Raw genomic sequence first — 12453 nt, forward strand, 5'->3', positions numbered from 1 at the left:
ACAGAGCGTAAAGCCACTATGACAGAGCATGGGATCTGGGAGTGGAGGAGATAGAACGAACGAACGGCGCCCATCCACATGGCTGGGTCCTCGTTCGATTCTTGGGGATCGAGCGAGGACCCTGCGCAGGAAGCAACGCCGTCGTTCTGCCGACCAGTTCAAGAGGTTGGACACAATATATGTGGTTATTACTCCTATTGGTTAGAGAGCACTAACTACTACTTTGACCAACGATTAATGGGTATACTACTGAAGATGGTTACAAAATTCACAGTACTCTGATTTGCTGAAAAAATATTTAATTATTACTTGAGGAAATCTTTGGAGCAGGCCGGGAATCGAACCTGGGTCGCCCTAGACGCACATCTTAACCCATAAGCCACAATATTGTAAGGTTTACCCAGAACGCGAATTCGAGCCCCGTTCTACTCTACAGATTTCATCATAGATATCTCAGTCTGTTGTGATTTTCTTGTGTATTATAACTTGTGCAGGAGAATATTCGTGAACTATTAATAATTAACCCCCAGAAAGTATCTCTATACCTCAGGGTGCCAAAAAGATAGTTGCTTAATATTTAGAATTTTCCTCGAATGTGTGAGAGGATGATGGCTCTTGACGGGAGGCGGGGGAGAGAGGCCATGTCGTAGCTCAGTCGATTAAGGCAGCGTCTGGGATGCTCTCGGACGCAGGTTCGAATCCTCGTCACGGCCCTTGTGGATTTGTTCGGCTGGGAGAGGGATTTGTAAGTGAGGCTGCAAAAATCGTGTATGGGGGTAGGGGATGCAGTGGGACACCCCGAGGGTCAGAACCCACCTGGGATGGAGTGGGACACCACGAGGGGTCAGAACCCACCTGGGATGGAGTGGGACACCACGAGGGGTCAGAACCCACCTGGGATGGAGTGGGACACCCCGAGGGTCAGGACCCACCTGGGATGGAGTGGGACACCCCGAGGGGTCAGGACCCACCTGGGATGGAGTGGGACACCACGAGGGGTCAGAACCCACCAGGGATGGAGTGGGACACCCCGAGGGGTCAGGACCCACCTGGGATGGACCCGAGGGGTCAGGACCCACCTGGGATGCAGTGAGACCCTGGGATCTGGCCGGCCTGCTGCAGTTCGACACGGTTGCGGACATCGATGACGGTGACCCGGCCCAGGTTGCCGGCCAGTTCGTCGTAGCTGATCTCTGAAAGTCACACACGAGGTCACTCATCATCGCTGATGTTGATTGATGATAACTGCTGGTGACTGATGATAACTGAGGATGATTGACGCTAACAGAAAACGATTGATAATAACTGGTGATGATTGACGATAACTGTAAGTGACCAAAAATGGTTGACTACTGGTGATAATTGATGTGATGTATATATCATTAACCAAACATTACCTTGTGGGTCTCAGCCTTTGTAAACGGGATGGTCCCGTTTATATATATATATATATATATATATATATATATATATATATATATATATATATATATATATATATATATATATATATATATATATATATACACATATATATTTACTTTATTTGAACTTTGTTACAAAAAAGGAGTTACATATGGGTTACAAAGATGGTTATCATAGGTTGTCGAGTTCCTCCAGCTCCTCAGATGGCGGGCAGGAACCCTGGATGCAGTGCGCATTTCCCCTCTGTATTGCCACACTGAGGCGCTGGAAAAGAAAGCTTGCAGCTCTTGGGTCCCTTGTTGTTTCAATGAGCCTAGAACCCAGTTCCTTAAAAAAAACTTGTAGCACTTTTATTCCAGGCGCCGAGTGTCTCAGAAGCAATGGGGACAAAATTGTAGTTGTGATCCAGTTCTCTATACTTACGGGATTTGGCTGCTTCCCTGTGGGTGGCAGCGCCACCTGGTTGTGCAACACTGAGGTTAATGTAGGTGTTAGCCAGGGTTGATACGCACGTGTAGTCCCATACCAACTGCTTGCCATTCTTCTATATATATATATATATATATATATATATATATATATATATATATATATATATATATATATATATATATATATATATAATTATTTTTTAAATCATTTAAAATCAAAAGCTTTATTCATAAATATAGTTGTACATTTATAATTGGGAAAGTATTTACTTAAAACTTACAGTACATTAATCACATAAGTCGCAATAACAGCGCAGCACGTAAACACTGTCATTATCAGAATTACAAACTTTATTCCTAACAACTTATATATTATATATATTGTGCCTGAATATTACCGAAAGGGTAAGATTAATGATTCTAACACGAATCTTCTCAATATTTCTTATGTTTTTCTTCACTGCCGAGGGAAGTTGAGAAATCAACTCTCCAAAGATCATTTTCACACTTTACTATGGTCTCGCGTCTTGGGATGCGTTTCGCTAGACATAAGGAGTACCTTGAGAATGTAAGGAGCACCTTGCGAAACGCATCCCTAGGCGTCAGACTATAATTCTGGCAGATTCTTTCCTTCCATTTTCAATATCAGCATGCTCCCTTCAACATCAAGAATCGCCAGCAATACGTTACAAAATGTATTATCCAGTCTCTCCTTCCCACAAACCACCGCCCTACCTTCCCCGTGAGCCGCCCACCTGCGGCCCGCCGGCTCCCAATCAACACTCGATTGATTGATTGATGAAGATTAAGCCACCCAAGAGGTGGCACGGGCATGAATAGCCCGTAAGTGGAGGCCCTTTTGAGACATTACCAGTATCAATAGATGACACAGGAGATCTGTGGAGGTGCGACTGCACCCTGCGTGACGGGAGATGTCTCCCGTGAATCAACACTCATTAACTATGTTCCTCTGCCGGCGCCCTGTTCCAAACCCTGCCACCTCACCTGTCTGACATCATCACCCCGTACATACGTACAGGCAGGAGGACTCGAGCGGCTTACGGGCTATTCATGCCCGTGCCACCACTTGGTTGGCTTAATCTTAATCAATCAATCGGCTCGAGCAGAAGGGCTGAGTTTTACGAGCTATTCGTGCCTGTGCCACCACCTCTTGGGTGGATTAATCTTCATTAATCATCGGGTGAGCAAGCAGAAACCATTCTGGTGCTCTCATTAGCTCACGTATCTCCCTTCACCTTGACGGTAGACACTCGGAGCATTTTCTATAAAGTGTAACATTCACCATTAGCTTAATGGTGAATGTTAATAATTCACCATTACGTTAATAATTCACCATTATTAACGTAAATTCACTCGTATATATATTTTTTCTTTGTTTAAAGCCAAGTGGTCAAGGATTTTTTTTTTGGCATTAATTGTTTCTTATTATTTTTTTGTAAAAATTAAAGTCAATTTTTGTTAAGTTTTGTTTTATTAGATATTTAAAGTGTTTATTTTCTTGTTCATTATCCACAAGTTACACAGCGTAAAGGACCAGCAGTTTTATTTTAATTTATTTTCTCTTCTTTTCTTTATTATTAACATTATTTTATATATATAATATTATTTTATTAAAGATAGTAGCTGCGCTATCCCAGAGTACGTCACAAAATATATATATATATATATATATATATATATATATATATATATATATATATATATATATATATATATATATATATATATATATATATATATATATATATATGACAATGTCAGACCACGGAGGAAAAATGAAACAGGAAATTTCCTTAAGTACTTTCGTATATTAAATACATCTTCAGAAGGTCATTTTACAGATCGAGTGATGGGTATAAATAGGCAGGAAGGAGTGGTGAAGTAAGGTGAGGTACAATACTTGGACAACGCAGACGGCCCATTGGCCCATCAGATGCACCCAATTGGCACATCCGATGTAGCCCAATGGCCCATCTGATACAGCAGACATACAAGCATAATATATAGGTAATTATAACATAAAGAAGTAAATATATACAATAAATTAGTGAGACAAATGTTTTTCAATGATTCTACTTAAATCGCCCTTTAGCTGATCTATTAGAAATGGATCTAAGTTATATAGACCACTGCTAATATTCAAATTACTTTCTTTGGTGATCTGTATCAAAGCAGATTCAATTATGTTTCTGTTATAGGTGCTTTTACAATTTGTTATTGAAGAAGCACTCTCCCAATCAATTTGGTGAGCTTTTTCTGACAAATGCACAAACAAAGCATTAGACAATTGGCCATGTCTTACAGAGTATTTATGTTGCGATATTCTACATTTTAAATCTTTAGATGTTTGCCCGACATAGAACTTATTACATTCCTTACAAGGTATTTTATAAATGACGCAATTATCACTACGAGGGCTGTTCCTTTGGACTGGAAAAATCTTCTGATGGATGAAATATATAGTGACTTACGCGGAAAAATTAATCAGTTACAGAAAATTCTTAAGCGCAAGTTAGAAAGTTTGATTAAAAATAGTGATTGGAACAAGAAATCTAATCCTAACAACGTGTTGAATCTGTCGTCCAAAACGATATGTGAAAATGTGGTTACTGCTTTAGGTTATGGTATGTCTTTTGCCATTTCAAATCAACCTTCTGCAGTTAAAATTGCTAGTTCATTGTTACAGCTTGAAAAACATAACTCTCTGTCTTCACAAAACCTAAACCTGGTTAAAGGTATTGTTTATGGTTCAATGTTGACGCCCCAAACAAGCAATTTTCCCGAAAGATTCAGACGAAGCTTACAGGAGTTAAGAGCCGATCCTTCCATTCATATAACAAAGGCTGATAAATCCAGCACTATTGTTATTTTAAACAAGGAGGAATATATTTCGAAAATGAATGATCTCCTCCTAGATTCTTCAACGTACACAAAGCTTAGGAAAAATCCTCTTGAGGACATCATCAAGTTCTTCAATAGTAGCTTGAGGAAGTTGTTAAGTAAACATAAAGATCTTCTTAATCAATTTACTACTTCATCACCTTCATTACCATATCTATATGGTCTTGTCAAGACGCATAAGCCTAACAATCCCATGAGACCTATCATCAGTTCTGTGGGATCCATTTCTTACAAACTCTCCAAATGGCTTACCAAAATCTTGTCCCCTTTGTTAGGAACTATCTCCTCTTCTCATTTGACAAATTCTCTTGATTTAGTTAACAAATTGAATAGTGTTCCTGTCACTCATGATGTAAAGTTAATCAGTTTTGACGTTTGTTCCTTGTTCACTAAGGTACCGGTCGATGATATTCTCGATTATCTTGCTCGTGAACTAATGAGCCATGACTTACCTCTTTCTGCTGATATTATTGTCAGTCTTGTTAAGTTGTGCATTAAAGAATGTAAATTTACCTTTAATAATGAGTATTATTTACAGACTTTTGGAATGGCAATGGGGAATCCTCTATCGCCATTGCTCTCAAACCTGTACATGGAATTCTTTGAAAAGAAATTTGTTTCAAAAATAACTCCTGGAATCATTCCTTGGTTTAGATATGTTGATGATATCTTGTGTATTTGGCCTTCAGATGTAAACACAGACGAATTTGTAGCCAAACTTAATGACCAAGTCACCTCCATAAAATTTACTATGGAGACTGAAATTGATAAATGTTTGCCATTCTTAGATGTGCTTATTCATAGGGAAAACTCTTCATTAAAGTTTAGTGTTTACAGAAAACCTACGAACAATTTATCTTATGTTCATTATTTTTCAGGGCATAAATACAATGTAAAAAAGTCAATTTTTTCTTCAATGTATCTAAGAGCTCTTCGAGTTGTGAGTCCAGAATTCTTAGATGAAGAATTTAAGAATATTGATTCGATTGGTCTTAAGCTTTGTTACCCACTGAATTTTTTGGAAGTTTGTCGTAACAAAGCTCGTCGTACATATTATAATAATGTATGCAGTGCAAGGATTCGCCCAAAGAATGTGTTATGTTTACCATATTTCTCTGGGTTTGAGAATATTGTCAAGGCCTTGAAACTTTTTAATATAGATGTAATGTTTAGCTACGAAAACACTGTTGGTAAGCTATTAGTAAGGAACAGCCCTCGTAGTGATAATTGCGTCATTTATAAAATACCTTGTAAGGAATGTAATAAGTTCTATGTCGGGCAAACATCTAAAGATTTAAAATGTAGAATATCGCAACATAAATACTCTGTAAGACATGGCCAATTGTCTAATGCTTTGTTTGTGCATTTGTCAGAAAAAGCTCACCAAATTGATTGGGAGAGTGCTTCTTCAATAACAAATTGTAAAAGCACCTATAACAGAAACATAATTGAATCTGCTTTGATACAGATCACCAAAGAAAGTAATTTGAATATTAGCAGTGGTCTATATAACTTAGATCCATTTCTAATAGATCAGCTAAAGGGCGATTTAAGTAGAATCATTGAAAAACATTTGTCTCACTAATTTATTGTATATATTTACTTCTTTATGTTATAATTACCTATATATTATGCTTGTATGTCTGCTGTATCAGATGGGCCATTGGGCTACATCGGATGTGCCAATTGGGTGCATCTGATGGGCCAATGGGCCGTCTGCGTTGTCCAAGTATTGTACCTCACCTTACTTCACCACTCCTTCCTGCCTATTTATACCCATCACTCGATCTGTAAAATGACCTTCTGAAGATGTATTTAATATACGAAAGTACTTAAGGAAATTTCCTGTTTCATTTTTCCTCCGTGGTCTGACATTGTCACATTCTTAATCACGTGTTTATTTTCGTGATATATTTCGTCGTACCTAGTAGCCAGAACGCACTTCTCAGCCTACTATCCAAGGCCCGATTTGCCTAATAAGCCAAGTTTTCATGAATTAATGTTTTTTCGACTACCTAACCAACCTAACCTAACCTAACTTTTTCGGCTACCTAACCGAACCTAACCTATAAAGATAGGTTAGGTTAGGTTAGGTAGGGTTGGTTAGGTTTGGTCATATATCTACGTTAATTTTAACTCCAATAAAAAAAAATTGACCTCATACATAATGAAATGGGTAGTTTATCATTTCATAAGAAAAAAATTAGAGAAAATATATTAATTCAGGAAAACTTGGCTTATTAGGCAAATCGGGCCTTGCATAGTAGGCTGAGAAGTGCGTTCTGGCTACTAGGTACGACATATATATATATATATATATATATATATATATATATATATATATATATATATATATATATGCGAACATATATATGCGAACAAGCCTGAATGGTCCCCAGGACAATATGCAACTGAAAACTCACACCCCAGAAGTGACTCGAACCCATACTCCCAGGAGCAACGCAACTGGTATGTACAAGACGCCTTAATCCACTTGACCATCACGACCGGACAAAATGAGGTGATAGCCGAAGCTATTTGAACCACCCCACCGCCGGCACTCGGAAGGTAATCTTGGGCATAGCATTTTACCAAATCACCTCATTCTTTGGGGCACACGTGAGGAACACAAATGCGAACAAGCCTGAATGGTCCCCAGGACAATATGCAACTGAAAACTCACACCCCAGAAGTGACTCGAACCCATACTCCCAGGAGCAACGCAACTGGTATGTACAAGACGCCTTAATCCACTTGACCATCACGACCGGACAAAATGAGGTGATAGCCGAAGCTATTTGAACCACCCCACCGCCGGCACTCGGAAGGTAATCTTGGGCATAGCATTTTACCAAATCACCTCATTCTTTGGGGCACACGTGAGGAACACAAATGCGAACAAGCCTGAATGGTCCCCAGGACAATATGCAACTGAAAACTCACACCCCAGAAGTGACTCGAACCCATACTCCCAGGAGCAACGCAACTGGTATGTACAAGACGCATTAATCCACTTGACCATCACGACCGGACAAAATGAGGTGATAGCCGAAGCTATTTGAACCACCCACCGCCGGCACTCGTCCGGTCGTGATGGTCAAGTGGTCGTGATGGTCAAGTGGATTAAGGCGTCTTGTACATACCAGTTGCGTTGCTCCTGGGAGTATGGGTTCGAGTCACTTCTGGGGTGTGAGTTTTCAGTTATATATATATATATATATTGGTGTATACTGGCAGCAGGTTTTCTTTCAAACATGTTTCATTGAATATGACCGCATATTCTGTATTTATTATTTTCTGGTTTAGGGCTTCTATCCCTCTAACTATTTTCTTAGCATCAGGGCTTAATTGGAATAGGAGTTCTCCAAAACTCATTTTCGTACTTTTAAGGTGAAGAAAAGAAGTGATTTACTATAGAGTGTATTACACTTATTTGTATAATTTGCACGACGTTTCGAACCTCCATGGTTCATTCTCAAGTGAACAGATCTTACAATACTAGTTGATTTTATACCCGCATTAGGTCAGGTGATAATACAATGAAGGTGAAAAACATGGGGGGATACATAAGGGATAAACATAGGGGCTGCAGAAGGCGTATTGGCCCATACGAGGCATCTCCTATCTAAACACAAAGATTAATCCAGTGTAATTGGCCTGTTATGTTGGCCATTGTCTTCTGTGTTGGCATCGATATGTTCTTGTCTTGTCCTTACTCTCATGGTGGGTAGAGTAAATAGTTCCGTGATTTGGGTGTTCATGGTAGGTCGCTCTATTCTTATGTGAATTGCCTCAAGAATTTGTAATCTTCTTGAATCTTGGGTTTTGTCTATTATGCAAGTATTCTTGTTCAACATTTCTCTTGTTAGAGTAATGTCATGGGCTTGTCTCATGTGATTCCTAGGGGCACCAGATTGAAGATGGCATGTCAAACGCCTCGTCAGCTTGGTCGACGTCATACCTATGTACTTACATTGAAGGTTACATCCTTCGTGGGGGCAAGTGTACATGTATACAACGCTTGACTGCTGTAGAGGGTTCTCCGTCGGCTTCGGGCTGTTTTTGACAAGGAGTTCGGAAGTCTTCTTGGTTTTGTAGAATATTATCAGGTTTATGTTTTGGTTAGGAGTAGTGCTTTTTACTCCTTTACGGATTATTTCTTTCATTATTCTTTCCTCTTTTATATGTTCACTGTGCATGGTTGATTTGTAATATAATTTTATTGGGGGTGTTGTGGTTTCTGTTCTAGGTTCTGAATTATACCAACGGTCCAAGTGTCTTCTTATAGCAGCGTTTATTTCCGCGTTGCTATATCCGTTGTTCACCAATACCTGAGTTACTCTTTCAAACTCTCTACTCACGTTGCTCCATTCAGAGCAGTGGGTAAGCGCTCGACGAATATAAGCATTGAGAACACTGGCTTTGTATCTTTGGGGGCACTCACTTCTACCGTTCAGGCATAATCCTATGTTGGTGGGCTTGGTATATACGTTGGTGCTTAAAGAGGTTCCTGTTTTTGTTATTAGTACATCCAAGAATGGCAGACTGTTATTTTCACTATTTTCATGTGTAAATCGGAGTACTGACTCTCTCTCTAGGTGTCTTTTTAGGTCAATTAGTTCATCTGAGTCTTTTACTATTACGAATATGTCATCTACATAACGGCAGTATACAGTTGGTTTTTGTCTGCTACTGAAGACCCTATCTTCGATGGTTCCCATATAAAAATTAGCAAATAAAACTCCTAAGGGGGAGCCCATTGCTACTCCGTCTATTTGTAAATACATGTCTCCTTGTGGACTGATGAAAGGGGCTTCCTTTGTACATGCTTCGAGAAGACTTTTCAAGTGTGGCTCAGGTATGTCTAATTTGGGGGTGCTCTCGTCTCTGTATACTCTGTCCAGTATCATTCCTATGGTTGTGTCGACTGGGACGTTGGTAAAAAGGGATTCAACGTCCAGGGAAGCGATGATTCCATCGGGCTGGGTAGATTTGATCAATTCTAGGAAATCTGCTGATGATTGTAGACTAAACTTACTTGGAGTGTATGGAGTTAGGAGTTCATTGAGTTTCTTTGCCAGGTGATAAGTTGGGGTTGGTATTTGGCTGATTATAGGGCGTAGTGGGTTACCTGGTTTATGCGTCTTAACATTGCCGTAGGCATATCCTAAGCCATAGTCGCCTTGAAGTTTATTGAAATGCACACTACCTTTCTTTGCGTTGATTGCTGTAATTGTTTTGTTTACTTTCCGCTTAAGGTCTTCTACGGGGTTCCTCGTGATTCGTTGAAATTTGGAGTCGTCACTTAGGATGTCGCTAATTTTGTTCATGTATTCATGGGTAGGAATCAATACATATGCTGCTGTTTTGTCGGCTTTTCTTATTGTTACGTCTTTCAGATTTTTTAGTTGTTTCGCTGCTTCTTTGAGTCGTGGGGTTAAGATTGTAGATGAATATGTTCCTCGTTTTTTCCCTGCTTCTGCAAGTAGTTCAGCTTGAAGTGTGAAGTATATATATATATATATATATATATATATATATATATATATATATATATATATATATATATATATATATATATATATATATATATATATATATATTGCACCAAAAATAGATCAATAATTCTAGCATGAATCTTTTTATATTTCATATGTTGTACTTCACTTCACACGATTTTGAAAACTTAATTCTCTAAAACGTCATTTTACTCAATTTTCTAGGTCAAATACCATAACCAAACACCCAGGGGCTGAGTGGTTAGACAACACTCATTGATTACACCCCCCCCCTCCCCCCAGGGAGTGGTTAGCCAACACCCACGGTATAGACACCACCACCACCACCTTCCCTCAAGGTCGCCCGACCACACCACCACCACCTTCATCACAACACCTTAACACACATCTGATTAATTCTAGGCATCGTAAGCCGCCCAGTGGTGGCCCGAGGGAGCTGGAGTTACATTGTTATAGTTGGCAGGTCTGTAAAGGGGGCTGTTGACGGCAGACCCATTTATTGGGGGGTAGACTGGATTATGTGATTGGATACAGCCTAGTAGATAGCAACGTCAACGTTAAGCTCATCCCAGAACTAGTAAGTGATCATTTTGCAATATATTGTGAATACAATGTGGCGGATATTAGGTCCAATCCTCATCCTAGAGTTAAAATTAACATTCCAGACAATCTTAAACAGCACTTTAAGGCTTATGTACATAAGTGGTACACTGGGTATACACCTGTATCAGTGGACCACTTTTACAATGATCTTGTCAGTATCATTACCAGTTATTATGATACCTGGGTTAAATCAAGGAAAAAAAAGAACACTCGTTCTTCCTCATGGACAGAGGATCCTATTATTATTGCAGAGCGAGCTAAAGTGCTTCAGCTTGCTGACTCTTATAAACGAGACAAAACAGCTGACAATTTACTTGCATTCCTTAATGCCAACAGAGATTTTCGCGAGCTTAAGGGTCAAGTTAAGAACACATATTGGGAACAATTCCTACAAGGTATCAATAGAACTACAACATTATCAGAAATGTGGAACAAAATTAAAAACATTACCAAACCTTCAGCCCCAGTTCAGCTTCATCATACTCCTGCAGAATATGCTGACATGCTCCTGGCTCAATGGTCTAGTGTCTCACAAATTTCTTCCTTACCCCCAGATATACAGCAGCATTTAAGACATACCAACATTAACAGAAACTTTAATATTGAAATAGCACGCTCCTCACCAGATTTAACGGATCAGTTTCCTATAACCCCCTTTGAATTAACATCAGCATTAGGAAAACCTAGGCAAACTGCCCCTGGTGAGGATGGTATAACTTATAACATCTTGAGCTTACTGAATGATGTCCCTAGCCACCCTCTGCTTGACCTCTATCAAATGAGTCTCTCACAAGGTATCTTGCCAAAGAAATGGACACAAAGTCTCATAATACCAATTCCTAAACCTAACTCTCAAAAATTCAGACCCATTTCCCTTACATCTTGCATGTGTAAAGTCTTGGAGAGAATTGTTCTCAATCGTGTCATGTTTCAGGTCAAAGAAAAACTGGCCCCAAACCTATATGGGTTCATGCCCAAGTGTAGCACACAAACATGCTTTGCTGAATACTTTGTAAACTCCCAGGATGGGACACAGGCAGCCTTTATTGACCTAAAGTCAGCTTTCGATGTAGCGAATGGCGAAATAATATTAGAGCAACTTGCTGAATTTGGAATCAAAGGTAATCTTCTGAGTTGGATAAAGAGCTACCTATCCAACAGGCGTGCTAGTGTCCTATTTAAAGGAGTTAAAAGTACAAGAACAGATGCATTCGAACTAGGCACACCTCAAGGCGGTGTCCTAAGCCCTATGCTCTTCAATATACTTATGCACAAACTTATCCATGACATACCTGTACAACCTACGGAAACAGTTATATGTTATGCTGATGACATTTGTATTATGGCACACAGTAAACCAAGGCTACAAATGTTACTTGATGCATTCTCCAAGAAAGTAGTAGAATGTGGCCTCATAATCTCTGTTGATAAAACAAGGGTTCTTATTCCCCATTCTCTTCATACTAACTATACTATTAATGGAGTGCCCGTGGAGACTTGTGAGTCTTATAAATATCTTGGAGTCGAGGTTAATGATACAAATCTCATCAGCA

The 12453-nt window shown here is 39.4% G+C and overlaps 1 protein-coding gene across 1 annotated transcript in view; it reads right to left on the reverse strand.

Moving 5' to 3' along the window:
- Nucleotides 1-12453, reverse strand: part of LOC123760268 (rhodanese domain-containing protein CG4456) — a 36271-nt gene that overhangs the window by 1741 nt on the left and 22077 nt on the right. The window contains exon 2 of the mRNA XM_045745786.2: nt 1080-1193. Within this exon, the coding sequence (XP_045601742.1) occupies nt 1080-1193 (114 nt within the window). The remainder of the gene's footprint in view (nt 1-1079; nt 1194-12453) is intronic.

This window comes from Procambarus clarkii, chromosome 22, assembly GCF_040958095.1.
Source record: "Procambarus clarkii isolate CNS0578487 chromosome 22, FALCON_Pclarkii_2.0, whole genome shotgun sequence".
Classification (NCBI taxonomy): domain Eukaryota; kingdom Metazoa; phylum Arthropoda; class Malacostraca; order Decapoda; family Cambaridae; genus Procambarus; species Procambarus clarkii.